Source organism: Paramormyrops kingsleyae, chromosome 24 (genome assembly GCF_048594095.1).
Source record: "Paramormyrops kingsleyae isolate MSU_618 chromosome 24, PKINGS_0.4, whole genome shotgun sequence".
Lineage (NCBI taxonomy): Eukaryota > Metazoa > Chordata > Actinopteri > Osteoglossiformes > Mormyridae > Paramormyrops > Paramormyrops kingsleyae.
The window spans coordinates 5,928,542-5,955,241 of NC_132820.1; the positions used below are offsets into that span (position 1 = coordinate 5,928,542).

The following is a 26,700-nucleotide window of genomic DNA, read 5'->3' on the forward strand; positions in this document are numbered from 1 at the left end:
CAAGCGCACGTAACGTGCATTATTATTTTTGTTTTATTGAAAATAAAATCTATTATGAGAGTGTATCAAACATTATATGATATTGAATATGATGATATTGTAATGCTCGGCGTGTTTATTTGGCAAAGCCGCCTCCATTGGCTCAGCTTTACTCCTCCTCCTCAGAAAGGCTCCCTTTCCTTTCAGCCCATTGTGAAACCTACTGAGGGCGCAGGTATATGGAAGCGGCGGACAAGCTGTTTTCTGGGAGCATTAAGCGGAGGAAAAGTTTCAGTCAGTTTTGCTGCCGGTGGAAGGACAGGTCTCCCCCAGGAGGAGACTTTTCGGACGCCACAGGAAAGCCTTGGGGAGCTTTTCGGGGGGGATCGCCAGGTATGTGTCCACGCTGACCGGCAGGTGCTTTTGGTATCGCTCCCCTTTTCGGCAACGTGGGTTGGTTTCGATCTCAGCGGTTCAACAAGAGTTAGGGCTGGTGATGCAGTGCTACAAAATGTATCCAGCCGCCCAACAAGAAAGCAACTTTTTGTTGGGGGTGATCTCCGCCTTATTTTATAATCACCATTTTTATTATAGTTTTTAAATAAGAAACACTGCCGATATAGGTAGTGATCTTTGATGTGTTCGTATAATGGACACGACTGGTTAACATAACGTTGTGCGTATTGATGTGCTATGCAGTTTGATACGGGCATTAAAATATGTAGGTAAAACTTCTAGGCCTGGCAGGTTGTAATCCCGTATTTTGGACGTTTTCGGTATTGTTGTCAGAGCTGCGGAGTATAGTAGGCCTACAACGAAAGCACGGTAAGCACGCCGAAGATGGCTTTGCATGGGATGCCCTAGACAGATTCTGACACTTTTATTGTCTGCTCTCATCCAGTGGTTCAAAGTGCTTTACGCTTCTTTATTTGCAGATATGTTTCAACTCCACTTGCACGAGTTAAACGCTATTAACATTTAGAAATTGCTCTCCCTGTGTAATGTACAAAGTTTTGTTGGGAGATAAAATCTAAAAATATCTGGGGGTAAAGAGTAAGGTAGTTGGTGCATTTCTCATCTCCTGTGACCAAATTTTACGAGAATGAAGTCGTGGCAAATTTTGACTAAATAATGCACAATTCCCCTTTCAGCCTGATGACTTTTATATGTTTAATTTAAAGTGGGAACAAAAAAAATGGCAGCATTGTCCGGAGCCGTTTGGCGGAAACTAGACACTGGGGTTTTGTCCTGAGGCTGTAACCGAATCGGCCACGCCGCGTGAACACTGTCCCTCTGTGTCTCCCCTGGCACACGGGAGAAACACGGTGGTTTTGCAGCGGGTCAAGGTCTCCTCCACACTCCGAGTACCAGCCTGTTAACTGCGGTAAATGGGTCCGCACGCCATCCGGTCGCAATGGGCACGATGTCCGGCTCCGTTCACGGCACATATAAGCCGTATGTGAAGCGGTGCTTTAGCCTGAAAATGCAGTGATGCTGTACGCAGGGTTGCCAACTTTTGGTCAGCTGGCTGGAGTGAGATTTTCTATTCGAGACAAGTCTGCACACGCATGTGAAAGTTTTATTGCCTTGTAAACTGCCTGTAGGGTTTGGACCTTCACAACGCTTTTGATGTAGCTGATTTTAGGTTTGTCCTGCTTCTACCACACCATACCTGGGATTGTACTCATACCAGAACACAGCCTACCTTTCGCTTTATTCACTCAGACCACACCTGGGCCTTTAATTGCTCTGCCCTCCCAGCTATGAGGATCACCGACAGGAAATGTGGGGCTACTTTTCCCCTAAGGCTGCAGAACTTAGAGTTCTGATCATAATTCTCGCTTGGTGGCCAATTTATGCCTCTATACTTCGGCCCGGATGAATAATTAATTTCTGTGTCCCCTCATCGCGTTTCGCCCGGCTCCTGTATTTTGTGCTCCGAGCTGTCAGTGAAAGTTTCCCCGAGTCTCTCCTCTGCCGGAGTCTCGGGTATAGCCGGCTAGCAAACATCCATTTTTTTTTTCTTGGAATCTCTATACGTAAAATATGATAAATGGGTAAATACCATGGCCATTTGGCGTGCGGTTTTAATTGTTGAACATTTCTGTTTAGACACTGGGCTTGGTTTTGCCTTGGCGTGTCTGATCTGGTAATGTTGGTTTAGTGACATTTTTTGCGAGCTGTGTTATGATTTTGTAGGTTGACATCCTTCACAGCGCCGCTTCTAGTTGAGAGGCAAACATGAACTCTCACCATGCATATCGTGTTTAGCTGATTTTTTTTTTTCTAGCGTGATGACGGATATTTCCATCAGTAGAACTTTGGCACTGTTTATTATCAGGATTGTAAATGTGAGGGGTGACTTATGATGTAAATATACTAAAGCTATTCATTGTTTGCATCGCAAAACAGCCCCCAATGAGGATTATTAAAAGCATTCAGCTGTCATATTGTTCTTTTGCATAAAAACGGTTTATTCTTCTGTTAATAGTGTCATGGACCAAACAGGAGATTTGATATCTTTTGAGCCAATCGCCCTGTATCCGTTTGCTGTACCCGCATCCTTGTGCTGTGTACGACTCGGCCCACAGTAGGAAATGTTTGGCTTTGTTTTAAATCTGCCTGCAATCGGATCTCTTCCGCACTCCTTCTAGTTTAGGAGCACCGAGTTACCATTTCTTTGTTTGTCTGAGTTTATTATTAAACCGTGTTCATTGCAGCCTATTTCTCTACAGGGAGTCATAGCCCTTCCATCTCGGGGGGGGGGGGGGGGGGGGCAAGCTGTATACAGCAACACCTGTGCACGGCTTGAAATGTGCTACATAGCTGGACCCTGGTCGTCCCATTGCGGCCTGGTTCCTTTCTGCTCCCTGATGTGATTATGGGACCCTGTGGTGGGGGTGGGGATAACCCCATTAATTCTGGTTTCTGTGAGTTTTGAGGTTTCTCACGTGGTTGCTTGTCTCTTCAAACCTGGGTAATCCGCTGAGCCGCACATCACGCGTGCAAACCTGCCCCGAGACTGCAGTTGGCGGTTCCTCGGTTGGGGTCAGAATCCCATCACGTGCGTTCTGGCTACCCAGCGCCCCCGAGTGGCCGGGCCCCCGGTCTCTATGCACAGTCAGCGTGACTAACAGCAGTACTTGTGGAATTAACTGGGAGTAATGCTATGATTGGTCTGTTAAAGACTGTATCATAGGTATCTTAATTGAACGAATAATTCTATGCTCATATTGCAGAGGTGATTGTAGGATTTTTTTTTAATTTTTTTTTTTTTTAGATGAGGGCACAAGAGGGGCCATCATTCATATAGAGGGGGCAACCTTATCATTGGCCAATAATATCTTTTGAATGAGTGACTGACAGGGGAGTGGGAACTCCAGGGGCCAATCGGCTTTCAGCTGAGTCCAGTACCCCTGTAGTCCCGCCCCTGTTGTATTGGCTACTGCTTCAATAGGTTCAGTGTGTTGCATGTAGCTGTAAACGATTGCTCTGTATGTCCCGTTCAGCATGCTTTCCGTCCCATGTGTCTGGGTGGTGGCCCCAGGTGGATTCCGTCCTTTGTAAGCCTGACATTGTGGATGCGGCTTACAAATGATGACATCATGGGTGCGGCGTTCAGTCTGCCAGCTCGGGTCGGCATGGAGACCCGACTCATCGATGGATGTTGGCTTTGACCTTGGCCACAGTTAACACCTTGCGTTTAGTAAGAAGGCCCACTCTTTCTGTCTCTATAAGGTCAGCATGCCCGGGGGGGGGGGAAGGGGGCGGCCGAGCAGCCATTTGAGTTTTTGGTTCTTCTCTTCTTTCTTTCTTTGTCTTTTCCTTTCCCTGTTTTTGTGTTTTTTTTTTTTTTTTTTTTTTGTATTATGTGTAAATGATGTAGTACATTAACACACACCCATGTCGAGCGCCTTAGGGCGACACCGCTGTGAAAGGCGCTATATAAAAATAAACCGAATTGAATACTATTTGGAAACTGGTGGAGGATGCACTAGAAAGTGTCACTAGGAAGTGCATTCTATTGGGTTTTAATTTCTTGGAATCCTTCCTGGCCTTTTGGGTTATTTTTGGGAGGAACATGTAGTGGTTAAGGACTTTGGCTCAGTGTGCAAAGTGCTGTTGGTTCCAGTCTCAGAAGGAGCTGCACTACACTGTACCTGGATCTTGCTAATAATACCTCAAGCGCTCATTACCTACTTTGTATGAAAAGCATCAGCGGAGTGACTCAGCCGCCGGAGGCTTTTATTTTTGTCCGTACCCGTGTCCGCCTGGCTTCCGCAGCAGCCGTGAGGCGCTCTGGCTCCTGCGGAATGCCCCGTCGCATGACGGCGGAGGGTAAAGTTTCACGGGCCGTAATGAAGAGGTGTCTGTGACGGACTGCCACCAATCAGGACTCCGGCGGGTCGCACTGGGATCCGCGCCCTTATTAAACCTCATAACAGTGGTATTTACGGAGTATCGACGCGAAGAGCCAAGAGTTATCAACACGTTATGATTAACCCCACCCTCCCCAACCTCGCACGATATAGGATCGGCAGAAGTTACATCTCTTCTGCTCGTAGATCAACCAAACATTTCAACAAATCTGCTCATTGCGCTTTTCTGTCTCACATTATGGCTTCTGTTCCGGTCTCAGTGCTCATATTTTTTCATAACTGGGAAAACAGAGAGGGATTTTCTCCTTTCTTCTCTCCTTTCGCAGCCATTATATTCTTTCTGTGTTGCTCTAATTCCATATCTCAGAGTATGGAGGGGAGTTTTACTTTGACAGTGCTGCAGACTAAGGTCGACTGCGTCTTTGCAGTACGAGTTCATTCGCGGTGTCACCCCCTGATTTAGGTCCCTTTTGAAAATTCATTTCAGTGGGTGTCCTTTTGTAACCGGCTGAAGTGAGACCCCCAGTCTGCCCACAATAGGCAGCGGTTCTAAGCGTGAGTGATCGTCATAATAATAGTAGTCACTGGGGGTTAAAACGGCCATTGTGTTATGGTAAAATCAAGGGGGGGGGGGGGCAACTGACAGAAAATTATAGCCCTAAATGAAATGCCTGGTTTGGAGCTTTTGAGAGAATTAATGCTTGGGGAGTGTGAGAAGAGACCGTGTGAGTGTTTGTTAGCGTTTAACCAATTAGAAGGCCCTCAGTGAATAGAATGGCTTGGCTACCTCTTGCAGGGAGGGGTAAACTTTGCAAGGCAAATCCAATCAAAATACGCAAATATATCCACGTTTGCATGTCTGTTTCTGTGTCAGGAAACTTTTTTTTTTCCTGCGTCAGAACTGTTTGATTTTAATTTAAGCATAATTTTAAATGTCTTATTTATTCAAAGAGAATATCCCCCGACAGAGTAACGTTTCTCAAAATCGTTTGATTTGTGCCTTAACCCCTAAAGTCACCTTTCACCTGCACTTCACCGACGCAGTTCGACGCACGACGAAATATCGTAGCAGGACGTGTGCACCCTTCTCGTGTTCGCGGCTTTCGGGGAGGGGGGGAAAATAATGTTTTCCTTGTTCTGGCGGATTCCGTTCTTTTTTTAAAACGCACGTCTCTCCTTTTTCTTAATGCACCGATCGCACCTCTGCGGTGCAATCCGACACGTTGGCGGCACCGCGCGCGCATGTTGCCGATCGGCCGTGACGCGCTTCCCAGAAGCGGAGGGTGTTTCTCCCGCTTCACAGATGCTCTTCCCGCTGTGGCGTCTCTGTATGTTTAATAACACGCGTTCAAGCTAAGGTGGGACTAGCAAGCATGCCGGTCTATAAATCACACAAACGCTACGGCCGTGACATTGCTTCCTTATTGGTATGGGTGACGTAATCTGCAGTTATGATGTGGAGGTATGTTAGGAGCAGAATTTGGTTTTCATGCCAGCCTTTACAGCATGTGTTGGATGAGTAAGGAATGCAAATTCCCAAAACTTAATTAGTCCTTTTTGTTGTTGTTGAGGTAAGATCGCCAATGACCTAAAGTCAGGCTTCCTCGTCCTGTGTTGTAGTGCTGGGAACCAAATTAAGCTCAATCCTCATGTAATCCAAGGAGGAACTTCTGCCGAATGACTAAAACTCTCCAAGTCCAGAGAAATTTCCTTGGAAGCACATCACTTGGACTGAAATGTGCTCGTAAAACGATCTTGAGGTTGTTGTGAGTTTAAAACTATTCTCCCCGCTGTTGTCATTTGGCCGCAATAAAAGTAAGCCGACACTGACACAGGTTACCAATTTTCACTGCAGGAGGATAAATTTTTAATCTTCTGGCCTGTGGATTATTAACGTAATCGAGGAAGAAACCAGAGTCTCTACATTTCCTATTGACTTGTTGCCTAGCTGTTTTTGTTGACGATGGACGCATTTAGTAGACGTGAAACTCCACGCAAAGGTTGCCCGTTTCATTCATGCATTTAATTTATTTGGTCACGGACGGGTGCTTGTCTGGCAAAGCACGGTTCCTGTGTACATTTCTATTTTCGTCCCTATGTTGCTTTTTATAAAGCCTCGATTATGCTGATTCTCTCACCGTAAACCGTCAGTGTTATTAAGACTTTGTGACATTTGTTTTCATTCCAGGTGCTGACATTTGGGCTTCCGTTCTGTCTTCGGGAGTCGCAATACCAACCCAAGGCCCAACCTTGTAGTGTCTCCCCATTGGTTCTGTAAAACGCTTCGGGTGTCTGGAAAAGTTCTGTGTCAATGTAACATTCATTCATTCAAGACGTTTATGTATATTTTACATAGTAGGGTTTGCCAGGAATAGCTTTGTAAATATACGTGGCCACATCTCCAGTGTTTGTATGTATATTAACTACATGTTGTGACGTTTCTCATTTTTTTTTTATCTCAAATGAATCCATAAGAACAATGAACTCAATGCATCTTATTTTGTCATCTTCACACTTGGGTCATACACTGAAGTGAATAGTGCAAATGAAAAGTTTTAAACAGAATACAAATATCGAGACATATAAGTGTCACAAATCAAGACATCAAGAGAGAGTTTGTGCAGGTCCTTTTTGAGCAGCTGTTGGCTGTGTTTAAATCTCTATAATCCTTTCCTGCTGCACTCTGCCTTGTTTGGACATTGCTGCTCTTTTTCTTCTGTTATTTTCACTAGCTTTGATGTGGAATAAGATTAGTGTCTGGGGCTAATTTCTCCTGACTTGAGCCTTCTGTCCCAGATAACTGACAGTGCAATAAGGTTATCTTGGACCGTTTGGAATTTTGACTCTGGAACTGTTAATCCTGATCTTGGATTTTCTCTCTTCCAAACAGTTCAGTGATATGTTTTTGTTTTTTTTTAATAGCAGATGTGAAGCGTGACACTGCGTGAACGTGGCTTAAAAAGGTGACGCTGATTCATTAACCGCTTAATTATGCTTTTTCTCGTTTTGGCACTTTAGAGAACGTGAAGGTGGTGTCGGCTGTCACGCGTGCAGCAGAGTGTGGTGGGGGGTCGTCGTCGGTGCGTGACTGGGGAGGGGGGAGGGGAGCTGTGGTCCGAGCTGAGGAGCCGAGGCATGCGTGGTGGATTTGGGGAGGGGGGGGACGTCACCTGAGACCCAGAAGCATTGACACCTGAGTGGCCCCAGTGCAAAAGATACCCCGAATACCAGGCCTGTGACACCGTGTGCCCTGCTGGATTATGGGTAAAGTGACTCTGTGTCACCTACCAATGAGAAACTTTCCACCTGGACTCTGTAGGTAAAGCAGTTAAAGAGCCAACTGGTATCCTGACAAGTCTCAGGGTAAACGAAGCGGAACATCCTGGAAAATAAAATATCACGGTGCAGCTGGGAAGCTGATGGGGGGGGGGGGGATAGATGAGAAAAGGCTGGACTTTAGGGATTAATGAGGAGGTCTGTAGGAATGTGGGGGGCGGAGATTCCACTTGTAGGATTTGGAAATGGCAGCAGTCAAGGTTATCCGGTCTAAGGACAGAAGGGTAATCAAGTAGAGAGCTTCGAGAGACTAAACAAGGGCCGTCTGCTTCATCTCAAGATGTTCTGCAGGCCATCTCCATGCGTCTGCATGTGTGTGACTAGTCGCGGACGCGGATATGCGTGTTTATTTTTAGCCAACGTCCAGCTTAATTTGAAACTCCTACATGATTCACTGCATTAAATGCAATAAGTATTATAACCAGTCATCCTGCCTCTGTGCCTCAAGCGTATTTACTGCAGAAAAGTGAACATTTTATGGCCTGAGCTAATATTTGGTTTCTAATCTCCAAGCACAGATAAGTGTGCTGGCAGGCTGTGATGTAATACAGTCTGTTCCAGGCCTGTTTGCTTTAGCCCAAGAGAGCCCGTACCTTGCATTCCTCCCCGTCTATAATCACCAGGATGGAGAGACGGGTTCGGCCGACACAATGAGCTCACATCGCTGCAAGGAAATGATGTCAGTCGCCGTGGAAACGGCCGGGGCGCCCCAAGCGGCGCATTATCCGTCGTTAGGCCCTAGTCGAGGCAACCAGCCGTTCGGGGGGCCCCATGCTGAAAGCGGGTGTAAATAACCGCCTTCATTCCCTTGTGGTTTCCCAGTGCCGGCTCAGCTTTTTAAAGAGCCCCCCCCCCCCCCTCGCTTATCTTCACGCCTTTTTGAGAGATCGTCATCGTAAATCTGAGAAGAGTCCTAGGTAAGCGTTCCGGCTGCCCACCTGACCTTGATGTCGTGCCGCTTGATGATTCTCAGCAGATTTCTCCGTGCGATGGAGACGATACCCCAGGTCTTAAACCTGATTTGGAAGCCTGGTTAGGTTTGGAGTCTGATTATATACAAGGTTTTGTTTTGTTTTGTTTGCTGGAAGGTGCTTGGACTTCACACACCCACCTGTTGCGCTGCACCCCTCCCTTTTAAGAAATGATATCGTCGTCGTGTCTCCTCTGGAGATTTTCGCGGGTGTGGTGTCTCACTGTTTGGCCTAGTTGGCTTGTTTCTTTCTTTTTTTTTTTTTTTCTCCCTTCTTTCATTCCTTGCAGTCGTTCTGAATAACATTTAATGCATCTTAAGGCAGTGCCTCCATTCCTGGCCATCTGACCTGAGGGTGACCGCGGTGGAAAGGGCCTGACCGCCTCCCGCTCACCTGAGCCGACCTCGCCGCCGAGCGCTAGCTCGTCTGTCGCCCCCGTTGCTAAGCAAACGCCGGCAGACGGCAAGCAGACGCGCCCCCCCCTTCCCCTGTGTTTGATGTGCTCTACTCTGTCATACCAGTTCTGGGCGGCACCTCAATTTGACACCCAGGTCAGATCTACTGCAGGAAACTGAATATGATGCGACTGCAAAAAAAAATAAAATAAAATGGACAAAGATCAGCTACACAGGAACGGAAATAAGGCTGCAAATTTAGGGGCTGGGCATCGAGTGAAGGCTTAGGAGCGTGTTCCTTATTAGTTATGCCATACTGGATCCTGCCCAAGCAGAAGATACATTTCTAATAAACTACCAGGGAGATTAACACACGGCCGGTTTTCAGTGGAAGGAATGAATGAGTTTTGTGTTTAGTTAACAATTGCAGGAAGTGGTTGTTCCTGGCAGCAAGCTCCCCCTTGGAGAGCAGGAGAACAGCACCCGTCTCATTGGCTCAGAGCATGACCATGCACCCGTCTCATTGGCTCCGAGCATGACCATGCACCCGTCTCATTGGCTCCGAGCATGACCATGCACCCGTCTGCGTTTGTGTGGTCCGAAGCAGGGGTGGGCAAAACCGCAAAAATGTCATACAACATTTTAATTTTTCAGGTAGGATCATGATTATGATTTTATCGAGGTTCTTTTTTGATGTTGGTTTTTAAGACTATTTTGCAAGTTACTGAACCAAACTAATTCCCTCATTTAAAAAAAAAAAAAAAAAAAAAGATATATATATACCTAAAAGGATAACGTACTCTGCATGGTCTCTCAGGCAGTGTTGAGCATTTCGGGTCCAAATGCTGCACATCCAGACCAGGATTTTGTTTCAACCAAGCAATTGAGTACTCTGACTTGTTCTTCTCAACTGGTTGGTAGAAACAAAATCCTGGTCTGGATTTGTACTTTCTGGCCCTGAAATGCACAACACTGGTCTCGGGTGTTTTCTTTTGAGGTGGTTTACAATGGTTCATCGTGCTTCTATCCAACGTGTGAAACGTATTTTTTGTAAATTTTTACAAATTACTGCTGTTTGCACTGTCAGTTTTGGGGGGAAAAAGGAGAGGGGGGGGGATTTCAGGACGTTAGCTACTGTTCGCTATTACCGGCTTATCGGTGTGTGGAAGCGGATTTGGCTGACAAAACGGCATTAGTCGTGTTTTTACGGTTTTCAGTTGGTTAGTTTTAAGTGTCTAATCCTAACACTTTTCTTGTATTCTTATCAGTTTAGCATTTACTGTAGAAGTTTGCTAGCCTTTTGATTATAGCCGTTTCAATCAAAATATATATTAAACCAATTCATACATCGTTTATGACTGAATCTATAGCACTGAAATATTTGAGTGATGATTTAATCTGCCTGTGATTATAAGTCACCACTGAATAAGTCCCCCCCCCCTGCTGAAATTTCCTTCAGCTGTTAAATGTGCAGCCCCCATTTGACTAAATATGGTATGAAGCACAGCTGGATGTACACATCGGGTGGAGTTGTTCCACCTTGAGGCGAGGAAGATTGTTTGATCGACATGTCTGCCACGGCTGCACTGAAAAGGTTAATTTTTTACCCGGCGCTGAGTTGCCAGATGACTAACCGCTAACCTGGAGTATTTTATAATGCTGTGTAATGTGTTTCGGTCACACCAGACCAAGTTAAACATTGCCCTGCGCAAATTCCACCTTTCAGTGCGTGTGCAGCAGGCCAGCCTCCGCTTGTGTCCTATGCTGCAGAGCGGATGGACTGTTCCAAACGAGAGTCCGGTAGCGGTAGCTTCCGCCTTTCGTAGCCTGGAGTCTTGGAGATGTGGAGCAGGTAACCATGGAGTAATATATCTGATTTTTCACCCACTTTTCAATGTTTTCCTTTTTTTTTTGTCCCTTCCCCAGAAGCAAAGGGCATTTCTGACAGCGTTTCAGTGCAAGCTGATCTGGCTCCTGAGGAATGTGGGACTGATACCAGAGTCCACATTCCATACAGCACCAGCAAACACAAACACATCCTTCCTTTATTTGATTAAAGGCACACATGACCTCTTACCCCCCCCCTCCCCCCCTGTCCCTTCTACATTGGCCAGAAGGGTCGCTAAGTCCCAAACGCTGCCCCTCACATGTGAATCTGCTCTGGGACCAGTCGAGCTTCAGTCTTGTGTTTTTCAAATGGTACTTTTGGGTCGTGTTTAGTGTGGGGTCTCGCACGCCTCCGTCACCTCGACTTCGTCTATAATGGTGATTAATTAGGTGGCATTTAGCTGCCAGTCCGGTCTGGCTGAATTGTGAAGGGGCTGCTGTTTAACCCTCAAGGAGTCTTTATGAATGGGATTGCAAAGTAGCCTTTATACTTTCCTGTTTTTCCGTTTCACTATGATGGTACCTCGCATTTTCCGTCAAACCAATCCAAACTGTTGTCTATAAACATTTCTTTGAAGAATCCAGGTTCTGGTAGGATGATCAGTGCATTTTACGGTGTTATTTGTCCGTTTAGTTGAATTAATATAGGGTCATTCTATTAGTTCACTGTCATGGTTTTTATGTAACATTTTTTCCCCCCTTGGTTCTGGAATGACCCGGACACTGACCCAGAAGGTGCCCACAGTTCAGCCTGTTCACATGCTGATTGGATGCACTGTTTGGAGAAGATCCAGGACTGTCTGACATGTGAAATTTTAGCTAAACAAAAAAAAAAAAGAGGGTTTCTTTCCATTGGTCGCAGACGGTAGTGAATAAAATCAATCAATGTGAATCAAATGTTCTGGGACAGTGTCAGTGTTACTGGTATGCTTTGGTAACTTTTAGTCTAGATTACTGGAAGTGTTGGTCCTGCTAGCAGAGGTGGAAAGTTCAGGTTCAGAAAGTAAAAATCCAAACCAAGTTGAGTATAAAGAGTCAGTTACAGAGTAACTCAACTGGTTGGTTGAAACAAAATCTTGGACTGGATTTGTACTTTCTGGACCTGAACTTCTGCCTGCTAGTCTCAGTATTTATTTTTGGTAAGGAAAAAATATTACAAATACAGCTTCAGGTTGTACCAATCGAATGTTTGGCTATTCACGTGCGAGAGTCGTTTTGTTTTATTTATTTATTGATAATGTAATTGTGAATCCCAACATCTCAGGAGCCAATGGGATTACTTGCTCCGATGACATCAGCAGGATTTTTAACGCATGCCAGGTCCCTAAGCAGTCGGAGTCTTGTGCTACAAAGAAATGAGGGTCGTTTTTGAGCTTGAGAAATGTTCCGAATTCCTGCCAGCCTTGTGATACAATCTCCTTACTGAGATTTTGAGCTCGGACACCTCCAGCTTTTTCGCACAATTGCATTCCGGCCTTTGCCCAAAGAAGCTGGCCTCTGATTGGGCGTCAAGGTGAGAGGGGGTCCGTTGCTGCACCGAGAGTATTCCGGTGCTCCTTTGGAGAACGCTGAGGCTGGAGAGGCAAAGTTAGACACTGATATGCTGGAGAGGAACGTCTGTAATGTTGGTGAAGATCTACTCTCTGTCTCGAGGGCTAAACACTACTGAACACAAGCAGGTTATATTTAAATGTTTATGATATCTGCAAACGTTTATTGTCCTTCAGTATGTGCATAATTCTATGCCGGGTCGCTTCTCCTCGCCCTGACGGGTCGATAAGCCCTCGGAGCACGAAATCCTGGGGCAGATTTCACACACGGGCGATTAGATGCTTCCAGAAAAGGGTCCCTGCACTTTGTGTGCGAGACGGTGACGGCGTGTCACATGTATATGTGGAGTGTGTGTTTTTGTTTTACTGTCATGCTCTGTATTTGACTTGGCAGAAACCATGTGATTGTGGTGGTGGTGGTGGTGATGATGATGAGGAAAAGGAAGGAAGAAGAGTAATAATAATTATGGGCCCAAGCACCAGTGGTTCTGGTTCCCAGTTGTATTTATCAGTTTTAATTGGTTAGCACTAATAATAGTGATTATGGTGATGATGATGATGACCTCACTGCAGGACTTCAAGGAGCATGGAGCATCTTCAGCGGCTAAGTCCTCCCCACCCCCCCAGCCCCACGCTGTCATCGCCATGTTCTTAATGGCTGACTTTTTTTTTTTTTCTGGGTGCTGGGGAAGCTGGTTGGGGTCCAGCAGAAGGGGGGGGGTGGTGGTATACTTCTGGGCCTTGAAAAGGGGGGCTCCTCCTGGGCCTTTGTTTGGCTGGGATGAGAGCAGATGCCCCCGCTTGCCTGGGGGTGGGGGGGGGGAGAGCGGCTACTCAGCCAGTCTTTCATTGAAGGGAGGCAGGAATGCAAGCGCCCCCCCCCCCCCCCCAAACTCTGTTTTTTTCAGGCTGCATTATCAGCAGAGAGAGATGCCTTCTCCCGCGTTGGTCGTACATCGGCGAGGTGGACGTCACTGGTGCACGGCGTTAGCATCTGGCTGGAGCTTCTCCCCTCTGCATGTTTCTGCAGCCAGCCAGCCTCCTCTCTCTCCCTTTCATCCACGTCAATGAAATCCCTCCTTTCTGCTGTCTTGGTTTGTTTTGTTTTGGATTAGTGTGAAGTCAAACGCCTGGTTTCCTGAACAGTTTAATTCATAAGAAGTTAAGGAGGAGACATCTCATATCTAGCTTATTTTATTTTTATTATCTTTTAAGATGGATATCAGGTAAGTGATGTATAACTGTTTTTCAGTATTTTTAAATTGTACTACAAGTCGTTTAACTTTTTTCCTTTTTTTTTTTTTGTGTCTCTTAATTTGCTTGAACTTCTCGGACTGAGAGGATTATTCTGGCTAAAACAAGTTAAACCAACATTTTTAAATGTTTTAAATGTCTTCGATTTTTTTTTATTTATTTTTTAAGCACTGCGATTTGTGTGCATTGTCTCTATTGTTGAATGGTGCTTGAATAAGATCCAGAGTGTGTCAGCGGGAAATGAGCAGAGAGAATTGACACAAACTCCCGTCCTGAAGGGACATCGCGGGGCTGGCCGTGCACCTGGTATCTGCGGGCACCTTGCGTCTGTTCCTGTGTGCTTCGCTCTCTGTGATGCCACAGTACAGAAACAGAGCGTAATATCACTACAGATATTACGCAAACTACAGCAATTGTGTGATACAGAAAGCGATGAGAATGTGACGGCCGTTGTCTTTCGTAGTCCTATTTTCCCCGAAAGTTAAATACATGGTGTTGTGATACTCTGTATGCCCCACACACTGATTGGAAAGAGCCCAGAAGTCTGTGTGATACTTCCCAGCGTAATTTCCATAATTTTGTTCATCCATGTCCTTTGTTTTGGAGCTGTTGATGCGTGGTTAGGAGTCATTCAGCATGCCGAAGGGGAGTCCGTAGGAGTCGTTAGTCGCCGCGATGATAGCGGTGCGTGTGTGGGTTCTTTTGCTCTAAGCGCGTTCCTTCACGGACATTCCCAGACCATCATTTCCACTCGAGTGCTTCTTGTTTGTTAGTAGTGGGTGTGGGGTTATGGCGTCGGGCTTGGTTGGGTTGGGGGGGGGGGCGGTCACAGGTCCCCATCAGCACACGGGACCTTCAGCATGTCGGCCCTGTTCATGGGTTAAATTGGCCCACTGAGCGAATGAGAGAGCATTAGTCCTCACGACACGAGAATGTCGCCTAAGCTGTGGGTAGAAAGTGAGCTGGTGGACACCCTAAGTAAAGGATCTTCATAAGATGATGTCCTTCAAAACTTATGTGGTTTTTAACAAACCAAGTTAAACTGGCATGGTAAGCGTTTAAAGATGAAGTGGAGTCTATCCATTGCTGCACATTATCTAGGGAAAGTTTGTAGCAGTTGAAGGAAAAAAAAACAAAAAGCTGTTCAGTTGACTGATAACCTATTGATGACCTGTCGTAAAAGATAACCATATTCTTAAATGTTAAACATGCTGGACTACTCCCAAGAATGTACCTCAGTTTGTTGATCGATATTTTGGTGATGCTTTAATGAATTAACACTGCAGAGAGCCACTGTAAAATAGGCCCTTCAAGTATAATTACTGATTGTAATAAGACATTCAGCTGGTCGATGGAATTTGCAGCGTATGTGGATCTTTTGGTAGAAACATTTAAAAAAAACATTAAAGCTGTGGTGTCAATGAGGATTTTATCTCATTCAAAAATCATTCCAGTTGAGGTTTTTCACTAATTTCAGTAATACCCAGAGCAGCACAATGAATCAGTATTATAAGCTGATATTTCGAATGTCCTCTCATTTGCAGTTTGTTTTGATGGTTGTACTTTCTTGTTCTGTATGTACCTATTTTCCGCAGAAACTGCAGCGGAATGGCGTGGTGACAGACCCGCTCTCCCACGTCCCCGTCTCCGCGCGGCAGACCGCGATGGACTCCTTCGACTTCCACTTTGAGGGCACCAGCAGCCTGGACGCGCAGCCGCTGAGCTGCCCAGGGAGCCGACTCTCGCCGGCCAAGTCCAACAGCAGCATCGACCAGTTCAGCCACCACCACGGGAAAGGGGACTCTGCGTACAGCTCCTTCTCCGGGGGCTCCAATGCCCCAGACTACACCTCCCCGTTCCTGCCAGACGACATCCACCACCAAAGCCTTCAGTACGCAGATCTGAAGTATGTCAAGGGTGTCTACAGTCCCAACATTCTCAACATCAACAGATCCGCAAGCGTGGATCAGCTTTTTGAGACCGTAGGGGGTGACTCGCAGGAGTGCTACTGCCACAGTCCCTGCCATGGTGCAGACTGCCACCGGGAACCACCTCCACCACCACCAGCTCGTCTAGACAGTTTCATAACCATCAAGAACTTGGAAAATTACAGAGAGAACTTGAGTTCTCATGGCCCTTGGGCTGAAAGATCACACCAGAGGTCTGAGACTGCTAATCCTGATGCTGTTCATCCCAGACAGAAGTTGGCCTATGGCCGAAGGAGCTCACGGTCTAACCTGGAATGTCCAGAAGGTCTGGAAGACTCGGATCAGACACCCAAACAAAAGCCTATTCAAAGTTCTTTAAACCAGCAGTCTTCGTCCTTTATTCAACCAGAATTCCTGAAACAGCAGGTCGTAGGTGCTGGTAACTGGTCTGAAAATCAAAGCAGGAGGTCACGTTCTGAGCAAAGGGCCAACCTCCCGGAGCAGTTGCAACCCGGGGATACCCAGCATGCAATGCAGAACCTGCCAAATGGCAACATCCAGCACAAAGGGAATTTCTACTTCGTAACCGGCGTGTGCAAATCCTCAGAGTCGAGTTGTAGAGATGCTCTTTCAGAGGGCGAGATCAGTCCTTCATCTACAGCAGACACACACAGGCTGGTGGAGATGGAAGATAGGTTACTCGGTCCTGTGGTTGACCACAATGTGCGACAAGGACGCGAGAACAGTCATGATGGCTTGCAGGACTCGGAAACCTGCCATAAGAGTCACGATGTGTACAACAGCATCAAAGACGAGGAATCTCAGAGCAAAGTCTCGTGTGCTCAGAGTAATATCTCAAACCAGGGTTTCTATGGTCTGGAGAGTTCGGAAGAAACAACCAGTGAGAGAAACTGTAGCTCCCAAAGACATCCCATCTTCTACTGTGGTCCAGAGGACGGTGGTCCCCGAATTTACAAAGATGACAAGGACACTGCTGCTGTACTGAACGCAGACCAGGGAGGCATCGATAAGAAAGCAGACCTTGCAGTAAGAGGGAAGAGACAGCCTTTGGGAGACTTAGCCAGTGATAAGATCAACAAGGAGACCACTCCTCTCTTGTACCATCTCACGGGTGAGAACAGGGGAGTGCTGATGCACAGGCCCAAGAGTGACACCAGTGGGAAGTGGAGGGAGTCCAGGCGGTATAGCGCCCCCCTCAGGCAGCAGAGTGTAGAGGAAGGGAGCACCTCCAGCAGAAGTGGTATCCTGCTGAACAACACATGCGGCGTAGACCAGCAAAACCAAGAGCATCTCTCCAGCCCAGTAGGAACCCTGGATGAATCCTTCAAGAAGTATTACAGGGAAAAGGTAAAGGATGCTCAGAAGAAGGTCTTAAGGGAAACATCATTCAAAAGGAGGGACTTGCAGCTCTCTTGGCCTCACAGGATCAAACCACGGCTCGATCTGAGGCCATCTTTCCTGAACTCTACCGTGTCCCTCCAGGGATCTCCGGTGACACCCGAAAGCCCCTCGCCCTGCTTCGAGCTGGAAACAGAGTTGCAAGGGAAAGAGAACAGGAACTGGGAAGAGGCAGAAGAGCAAGAAAAAGACGAGGCGAAGCTGTCTATTGTCCCTCAGCCTCAGGTAGCACGAATCGGGAGCAGGAGGAGGCTGACTTCTGAGCAAAAGAAACTCTGCTACTCCGAGCCGGAGAAGCTGAATCAAGTGGGGGCTGCACCCCTGCATCCCGTGTGCAACTCCTTGGGCAATGAGGAGGAAGGCCTGCTGTCCAGGGATGATGTCAGTGAGCAGGGGCTGGTGGCCTCCAGGAAGAAGCTGTTCGAGACCCGGGACCGTGCCTACTCTACCTCCGGCCGGCCCAAAAACACCCTGAAGCAGATCCAGCAGAAGGCCCTGGTGGCCTATATGGAGAGGAAGACCGGGCAGAAGACGGCTGAGCCCCAGCAGCCTGTACACTACCAGAGGCACTCGTCTGCAGGCCTCCCAGCTGTACTCGCCCTGAGGTCGCTTTCCGGGAATGTGGCGCCAAGACCGAAGCTCCTAAGGCCCCTTTCTGCAGGCCGCATACTGGATTCCAGTGGCCCCTTCCTGCCTTCGCAGTTCAGCTCTGTCCACAGTGATGTGCTGCCAAGTAAAGCCAACTGGAGGGAATGTACCAGCTCCGCAACCGGGAAGTCTGCCTCGGCTGAGACCCTATTGGATCAGCCCGAACAGGGAACCTTCTTCCAAACCCGCTCCACCTCCACCCCCTACAACCTTCAGGTGGGTCATGTCCTGGTAACTGCTGTGGTGTTCGGCTCGTGGGAGTTTTACTTCTGTTCTGAGGGCAGAAGAAAAAATGATTGGTTCAGAGAGAGGAATCAGTCAGATTGTAGAGGAAGGTGAGTCTAAACAACTAGAAGAGGTGGGACCAAGATATCTGATTGGCTGATCCCACCTCATCTAGTTACTTTAGCCCACCTCCTCTACAATCTGATTGATTCAGAGAGATAACCAATCACTTTTCCTTCTGTCCTTCTATAAATAAAACTCCCATGGGCTGACGTTCACTTGGGGTCTGCCATCTGAGTCTGGCTTGTGATTGGCTGGCAGTTGAACCAATAAGTTACATCATCTTAATGTGAGACTGAAGTTAATTTCACAGAAGACCCAATTCCTTCACGGCTAGTAATTTATTTAGGAAGCACATCCCTTAGACCCGTCTAAGCAGGACCTTCTATAAAATTTTAACAGCTCTAATTAAATAAACACGCAAACGATGAGTGGGTTTACATGTATTTTGCGTTCTCTCGTTTCGTGTTTCTATGCCGCCAGGTTGAAGATGACATCCACAAACCTCCAGTTTCCTCCACCCAGAATTCTTGGTAAGACGTTTCACCGGTGATGAATAAGAGGTGTAAATCCCGCCTCCGCCCTGTGTGTGTGAAGTTTTGCGTGTTCTCCCTGTGTGCTACCAGGTCTCTCTCTACTCCGGCTTCCTCCCACATTCTAAAGGCACGCAGTTAGGTCACACTGCCCATAGAATATGTTTGTGTGAGTGTGAGCATGAATGTGCCCCCACTCTAACTAGGATGCGCTGGTCATAGATGTATGAATGAGATCAGTGTTTTTCAAAACGGTCCTCGAGGACCCCAAGGCGGCCTACGTTTTTGCCCGTTCCCAGCTTCCAGATGTCGAAACTGCAGCTTAGCTTCCTTAGCTTCTGGGTCGTGCTGGTGACGTAAGTCGCCTTTACTCACGGAAGAAGGTTTTGTATGTTCAGTTGGATGTGGTGAACCATCTGCATTGTGTTTAGCGAAGATGCAGGATTTGTGGATGTGGCAGTTAATCAACATGATAATCGAGGGTGGGACCTACTCCTGAGCGTGTTGACGGCTAACGCGAGGCTAGCATGAGTCTTCATGCACATGTTTGCTGACGAGTCCCTCTCCCTGCTCGGCCAGTGCTCAGAGGAGACCGGATGGGTCAGTGCGGGCTCTTACAGAGCGGGCGGTCTCCGTGTCGGGGGACATCCCAGCTCGACCGGTGGCCCTCAGGGGAAAGTCCATGGAGGAGCTGGGAGCGGGCCGGATCGACACGGTACAGGCCCTAAGCAAGAGCTCTGAGCAGCTGGACCAGCTGGAGGACGGGCGGAACCCTCCGGGCCGAGAGCAGCGGCGGCTGTCCTTCTGGGACGCGACGAGGAAACTCCAGCTGGGGCCGCGTAGGACGCCCTTTGTGAGACAGGACACCGCCCCCGAACTGGGCAGCGAGGCAGGGGGCAGCGAGGCAGGGCTCCGGGGCCTCGGCGACGGCCCAGACAGGCCACAATGTGGGTCCCCCTCGTCGACGGGGCCCCCCTCTCCATCCGAGGCCAGTAGTGTCGTGGGCAACAGTGTCTTCTACGTCAGTGACGCTGAGACGCCGTTCCCCAGTAGCCAAGCCTCCCAGGAACGACGGACCAGCAGGACCGGTTCCGTATCGCCATCTAGTCCGACCGGTTCCAGGTATGTAGCAGTGACTGCTCGCGGCATGTGCCGCACACGTTCACACAGAAAGACTGGCATCACTGACATGCGATTTGTGCTCACAGCAGAATCGGCGCGGCCCCTCCCGTGCACGCCCTGTTACCGGGCCAGGATGATGTTCCGAGACCTGATCCCTCCCAGGAGGTGTTTCTGGGCCGCGGCGTCACCACCGATCCGAGTTCGTGGCTCGTCGCGCAGAACGAAGAGGTTATGGAAGAATCTCGCCACATCTCCGGTGAGACTGAATCCCCGAGCGCGTTGCCAGAACCGGCGACGCACGAGCCACCGGTGGCGACGACCTCCGAAGGTCCAGACCTGGAGGAAAATGAGGGAAAAGACGGTGATCTGCCTAAAGAGGAAACTGAGAAAGGAGGTGAGACTGAGAAAGGAGGTGAGACTCTGGTCGAGACCGGAGCTCCAGCCAAGCCACGGTGGCAGGTGTTGGTGGAGGAAGTTGTCGCGGAGGACCAATCACTGGCCCGTGTCCTGCTTCCGGTGACCAATCGCAAGACGGCAGTGATGCTGATGGAGGAGCTGTTGTCTGAGGACACACTGCTAATGGAGGAGCATTACAGACATAAACACACACAGCAACCTGGCGTCAGGTAACCTTATGCTTCTGTAAACACAAAAGGATACTGTATGTGTGATTACGCGTATTACATTTTATGTGAATTAAAGCCATGTTCCCTCTGGTTACAGAGAAAATACAAGACTCTGTGTTTAAAAAGATCAGATTGTGAATGTATGTGTATAGTAGGGTTTTCTTACTTCCTCGTTTGTTTTCAAGCTCTGAAATTTTAGAGCAGCAGAACATGATGCCACCAAGCAATGAGAACCCAGACCCCGATGGGCAGATGCAAGATGGCCACATAAATAAAGGAAGTGACATCACGGAAAAGAAGGTAAATCCAACACAGGCCCTACATGGGTGTCCCCAGATTTGCCTGTTGGGAATTTAGGGAAATGACTTCAAGGAAATTTAGTGAAGATTCCTGAAGAATCTTTGTAGACTGACCAAATAACTGCTCAGCATCAGCCCCGTGTTTAGCCATTTTTGGTTATATTTAAGTATATAACTTGCCTGACACCTGCAGGTTGTTGGTTTGAATTCCACTTACGCTCTGTGTTTGTGGAACTCTCTGGGGATTCTTCAACTGTCCTGCATGCAGTTAGGTGCCTAATTTGTGTGTGTTAAACATTAGGGATTGTAGAAATATCACAGAAACTCAGGCAACGCGTAAGTTAAAATCATTACTGAAAATCATTTGGATCATATATCAAATATATTTATTAGTGATACATAATATTCGTTAGTTTAAGTGCATAGTATAACTTTAATATAAAAATTGTTGGTTGGGTACTCTGCATATCTGTCTCGGTAAGCCTCGCTCATGTGGTAGCTGTCTTTGTGACCTTGGAATCTCGCGTTCTTCACAGTAAATCATAAATTTTTCAGTGACGTTCAAAACCTAGTGCTCCCAGTGCGTACTGTAGTAACTTCATAACCGGACATAATTTAGATGGTTTGCATATTATATAAAAAGGTCTAGATAGGAAATGACAGTAATTTGACATGCAATGTGTACAGTGCAGTACTGCTTGTTTAAAAATGTAATAAAAATATGTAATTATGTAATAAATAGACTTTTTAATGTTAATGTTCAGGCTAGCAGACTTATGGCTTGAGGTCAGGGGCAAATATTATTCACGCATTTTCACATCTTCCAACCCTAACCCTCCCGGATGTGAAGGGGGGGGGGGACGGGACTGTGTTTAGCTGTAATAGTGATTCATTGGACAGCAGCAGTAATACAGTCATTATATTAAGGGAAATTTGGTTGCATATGGCAACCTAGTAAGTAACACGGTGCTAATTATCAATATGAAACATATTTTGTTTTGTAAAAATGGAAACGAAGCAGAAACTCTGCGAACGCTGTGGTACGTCAGCAAAAGTAAAATTTATGCAAACAAACCGCAACCCAAACCACAGCACTGGAGTGAGAGTGATACTGCTGTTTCTGTTCGACGTTTTAGTGACGATCCCTAAACTGACACATTAGACACATGTCTGATACACTTTGCAAGGTAAATGAGTGTATGATGGGCGATCAGACCATAATCAGCTATATAGTGCATAGGATTTTCAGCACTTGACATATAGTGTGTACTAGAGAAGCAGTGTTGAATGGATGGATTGATTCTTACCGAATAAACATCGTTGAAAATTCGGAGTCCATCGTCCCCTGGACCACCATGATCACCGCTCAGGCTTGCTTTCGGGTAGCTATAGAGCGGTGTTTTCCAATCCGGTCCCACAGCTGGTCCACATTTTTGCTCCCTCCCAGCTTCCGGTAGCAGAAACGTGGATCGGCTGTGGGTGTCAGATGTGTATACCCCTGGTGTAGCACGCAGACAGTCGCATGCAGGCTAACTCGGTCTATGCTGCACCCGTCTGTCTCCCGGCCTCTCGTAACTCCAAGGCCTCCTTCCTCCCATTCAGAGGGTTTTGATGGAGTGCATCAAGGGGCGCCTGCAGCTGGTGGAGAAGCAGCGAGTGGCCCTGAAGGATGCGGTGGAGGCTAACGGCCTGCAGGGCGGCGCTGTCGACACCCTGGTGCAGCAGAGCTGCCCGCCAGCCGAGTACGAGCGCTACACGCTGTTCGTGGGGGACCTGGAGCGCGTAGTGAGCCTGCTGCTGTGCTTGTCGGTGCGTCTGGCTAGGGTGCGTAACGCGCTGAGCGCCGTTGGGGAGCAGGCCGACGCGGAGGAGAAGGTGAGTAACACGATATTTTTACTTTTTTTAAAATTTTTATATACACCCACAAATAAATTTTTTTGGTTGGATTCCTTCTAAAAATGATATGCATAAAATTTGTTTGCTTTTTAATTGGATTCGTTCTAAAAATGTTTCTTTCCCCTATAGTCCTGAAAATCATTTGGGGGGGGAAAAAAATCTGGAATTTTATTTTTTTTGGTTTATTTAAAAAAATTAAAAAATTAAAAAAAAACAAAATCTCAAAAAATCCTTGAGAGAGCAAATATTGCTACTGACTTTTTTTTCCCCAAATTACAGACTGTCCCCGATTTACAACCTGTTTGACTTTCATAAGAACTTGCACGTGCTTCAAAACAAAAAAGTAGATGCATGCATCCCAGCTTCACACACATTCTCATAGCTAAAAGTCACTGACATCTATTTTATTCCGACCATATGTCCATTTCGACGTGCGCCCTGTCTGAACGGAACCTGGTTACAAATTGGGGACAGGCCAAAATGATTATTAACCATCAGTCTTAGATTGTCTTCACTGCCCTCTGCTGGCAGAAAGTCATACCGCATCCTTGGGCTAGACTTGCAAGCAGTATATTCTTTTCTCTTGGTGCCATTAGGAGTTGTCCAGGACTTGCCTGGTGTGTGAAATGCTTTTAAACCGCTCTGATGCACATAATGAAAAGCCGTCCTGAAAGTAATTAAATTCTGTGTCCCCCTGTGTGTCAGCAATCACTGGACAACCGGCACCGTTTGCTGTGTAAACAGCAGGAGGATGCCAAAGACCTGAAGGATAACCTGGATCGGCGGGAGCGCGTGGTGTCCACCATCCTGGCCCGGGTCCTAACAGCCGGGCAGCTGCAGGACTATCGCTGCTTTGTACAGACCAAGGCTGCGCTGCTCATCCGGCAGAAGGACCTGGACGAAAAGCAGAGGCTGAGCGAGGAGCAGCTGGAGTCGCTGCTCAACAGCATCCCGTCCTGAAAGCCGTCCTGCTGGGCGCTCGCCTGTCCTCACAGCCATGGGGATTTGTGTTCAGGCCTCCCACCCCTAGATGGCGCCCCATCCTTCTGCTTCCGTGGAATGTCTGTGCCGGGTGTGTCAGCGGCGAATTTGTCTCCGGTTTAGAATTTACATTTTAAACTTTAACGCGTCTTTAATTCCGCTATAGTCACTTGTTACCAAGAGAAGAAAGTCATTTTAATAACCTGGAATTAATAAGCTTTAAAATAATCATGGCTTTGGGATTATTTGAAGAAGAAGAAAATCATGACATTTCATAATAGTTTTAAGGTGGAGCATTTTTATTGGTCATTTTGGCACTCGATGAAAACCAAAAAAAGATTAAAAAGCACTTTCACATGTACTTGCACAAAAATATATGGATTTTTGTTTCCAGAAGGTTGTTTTTTTTCCCCTCTCAAAATGTTTTGTGAAATATCAGGCCTTTTCTGTATCCAATGAAATATTATTTATTCAATGGTCTTGGAAAAATGAAACTGACTGTGATATTTTGTTGGATCAAAGAGATCTTTGCGATCTCCCCTCAGGGGCTGTATGGATTACATCATTTATCGCCGCTTCTGCTTAAAATAAACCAGCATATATTACTTAACAAGGAACTGAATGTTTCTAATTTTTGACTACTTTAATGACTAAGACCAAGCTTTCTTTTAATGTCTTTAAAATATTGGCTAGACTGCATGAGGAATCAACAGAAGGTGGCCTGACTCTTTAAACTTGTCTCTGCCTCTGAAAATTTGTATCTCTGTCCTGATGCACAGATGTAGTGATTTTTTAATATGGCTTTGGTGAAAATCTCATGTATGGTCAATAACCTAAAGAACATTTCATGACATGCAAGTAAATTATCCTTAGGAATTAGGACCTGCATACTCAAATACTATCCCTGGATCGTCACAAAAAGATGTGGGAACGTTTTAGTGTTGAATTCTGCTTTGTTGTTGGTATCACAAACTATGAATCATTTCATTTTTCTCCACTATACTGAAAAAATATTTATGAATTGCATTAGTATGTTTTAATGTACAGATTAATTTGAAATTAATATTTGCACTTCATTAATTGATTTAAGCATAAAATTGTCTTGCTTAAAAAAATAAATGTACATTCGCTTTCACTGTGGAGGCCGGTTTTGTTGTTGGTAATAACTTGTTTGTTTGCATAATTTTACTTTTGCTGATATGTACCATGGTGTTATCTGGGTTTCTGCTTTTGCTTCCCTTTTAACAAAACAAAACGTTTTGTATTAATTGTCAACACTGTGTTACTTATTAGGTTGCCATATGCAACCCAGTTACCCTTAATGTAGATTTTAAACTGTTGACCCTGACTGGACAAGTACTTTGCTCACTGACGGAGGGAATGTTGTCAAGGAGACGGCGGAAGGTCGTCGGACTAATAATAGCACTTTCCCCTTTGTGACATCATCCCATCTTATAACGGCGTGAAAAAACGTGGTCGTGTTTTGAACTTAGGCTCAGGTTGGCCTACGGAACGCTGTCTGAGTAGCGTAGAACAAACAGATCACTGAAAATGTTTGTGCCCATAAGGAATTCCGGTGTATATGAAATAAAGTGGTTTATTTTTCTTAATTATTAACTCTGTCTTCTGTGTCTCTCATTTCAAAGCTTGAGCTGTGTGTTTTACTTCTTGTTTCTGAAATGACGGATCTCCTCTTACCGGAATAAATGCTTGCTGTGTAGAAACAGGCGAGCTGTGTGCTCCTGTTTCCATGGCTAACACATTGAGTGAGGACGCCTTGGCGTTTAAATGGTCTCCTCGCTGGTTCATTGCACTCTTTGACTGGTGGTCCACAGGAGGATGTGGGAAAAGTGTCACAGAGTACGGCGCTGGATGTCAGAGGAGCCTGGGAATGAGTTAGTAAGCCAAAGGCAGCGCTGGGCCAAAATCAGTCTGAAGTTCAGTCTGAGTTGGATTCTTTAGCTGTGTTTAAGCTGGTTGCTTTCTAGGTGCCGTGGGTTGTGCTGTATTCCTTCAGAAGTGAATTACAGATACTCCCCAGGTTATGATGAGATTACATTCCGACAAACCTATCGTAAGGTGAAAATGCATTTAAATACAGTACACCTAACCTAGGAAACGCCATAGCCTAGCCTAGCCTAGCCTAGCCTACCTTAAACATGCTTAGCACACTTGCATTATCCTGCAGTTGGGCAACATCATTAACACAAAGCCGGTTTTATAATAAACTGATAAATATCTCATGCAAATTATTGAATAATGTGCTGAAAAATATTTACCCATCGTAAAGTGGAAATCGTAACCCGGTGAGCGTTTACTTTAAATGCTATTTCTACAAGGGCAGGAGAGACTTTCTACGTACATTTAGCCCGATCCTTTCTTAACAGATACATATACAGGTGAGAATGAGGCTCTGGGTCGCAGCCAATTGGCCCCCAGATTCCCCCCTCCCCTGTCACTCACCAGTTCAAAACATGCACTACATGCACAAAAGTACTGGGACACCTGGCCATTTCAACTTCAGGAAATTTTATGACATCACATTCTAAATCCACAGGTATCAATATGGAGTTGCCCCCCCCCCCCCCCCCCCCCCTTTGCAGCTATAACAGCTGCCACTCTTCTGGGGAGGCTTTCCACAAGATTCTGGAGTGTGTCTGTGGGAATTTTTGCCTGTTTATCCAGAAGAGCATTTGTGAGGTCAAGCACTGATGTTGGATATGAAGACCTGGCTCACAATCTCCCTTCTAATTCATCCCAAAGGTGTTCGATGGGGTTGAGGTCAGAGCTCTGTGTGGGCCAGTCAAGTTCTTCAACACCAAACTCAACCAACCATGTCTTTATGGACCTTGCTTTATGCACTGGGGCACAGTCATGCTGGAACAGAAAAGGACCTTCCCCAAACTGTTCCCACAAGGTTGGAAGCATAGAATTGTCCGACATGTCTGTGTATGCTTAAGCATTAAGGGTTCCTTTCACTGGAACTATGGGGCCTAGCGCAACCCCGGAAATACACCCCCATACCATTATCCCTCCTCCACCAAACTTTACAGTTGGCACAGTGCAGTCAGGCAGGTAACATTCTTCTGGCATCCACCAAACCCAAACTCATCCATCAGACTGCCAGACCAAGTAGCGTGATTCGTCACTCCACGGAACACGTTTCCACTGCTCCTGAGCCCAGTGGCAGTGTGCTTTACACAGCTCCATCC

The 26,700-nt window shown here is 46.6% G+C and overlaps 1 protein-coding gene across 5 annotated transcripts; it reads left to right on the plus strand.

Annotated features, from left to right (window-relative positions):
- The first annotated feature begins 169 nt into the window (after window positions 1-169).
- On the plus strand, window positions 170-25,105 carry shroom1 (shroom family member 1). 5 transcript variants are annotated; one of them, XM_023838361.2, is made up of 8 exons: window positions 170-372; window positions 15,347-17,962; window positions 18,515-18,564; window positions 19,144-19,686; window positions 19,773-20,312; window positions 20,498-20,612; window positions 22,214-22,486; window positions 23,213-25,105. In XM_023838361.2, the coding sequence occupies exons 2-8, from the start codon at window positions 15,416-15,418 to the stop codon at window positions 23,465-23,467; spliced, it is 4,323 nt and encodes a 1,440-aa protein (XP_023694129.2). In that variant the 5' UTR covers window positions 170-372; window positions 15,347-15,415; the 3' UTR covers window positions 23,468-25,105. The 5 variants fall into 5 exon arrangements, with proteins under 5 accessions (XP_023694129.2, XP_023694126.2, XP_023694127.2 ...); XM_023838358.2 differs by lacking the exon at window positions 170-372 and adding an exon at window positions 12,474-12,626; XM_023838359.2 differs by lacking the exon at window positions 170-372 and adding an exon at window positions 12,474-12,626 and having other exon boundaries at window positions 19,776-20,312.
- Window positions 25,106-26,700: the final 1,595 nt, after the last annotated feature.

Coding starts and splice junctions, on each gene's coding strand:
- shroom1 (XM_023838358.2), top strand. CDS start 12,570: ATGTTGGTGAAGATCTACTCTCTGTCTCGAGGGCTAAACACTACTGAA. Junction 12,627..15,346: donor ACACTACTGAACACAAGCAG/GTTATATTTAAA, acceptor TATTTTCCGCAG/AAACTGCAGCGGAATGGCGT. Junction 22,487..23,212: donor AGGCCGACGCGGAGGAGAAG/GTGAGTAACACG, acceptor CCTGTGTGTCAG/CAATCACTGGACAACCGGCA.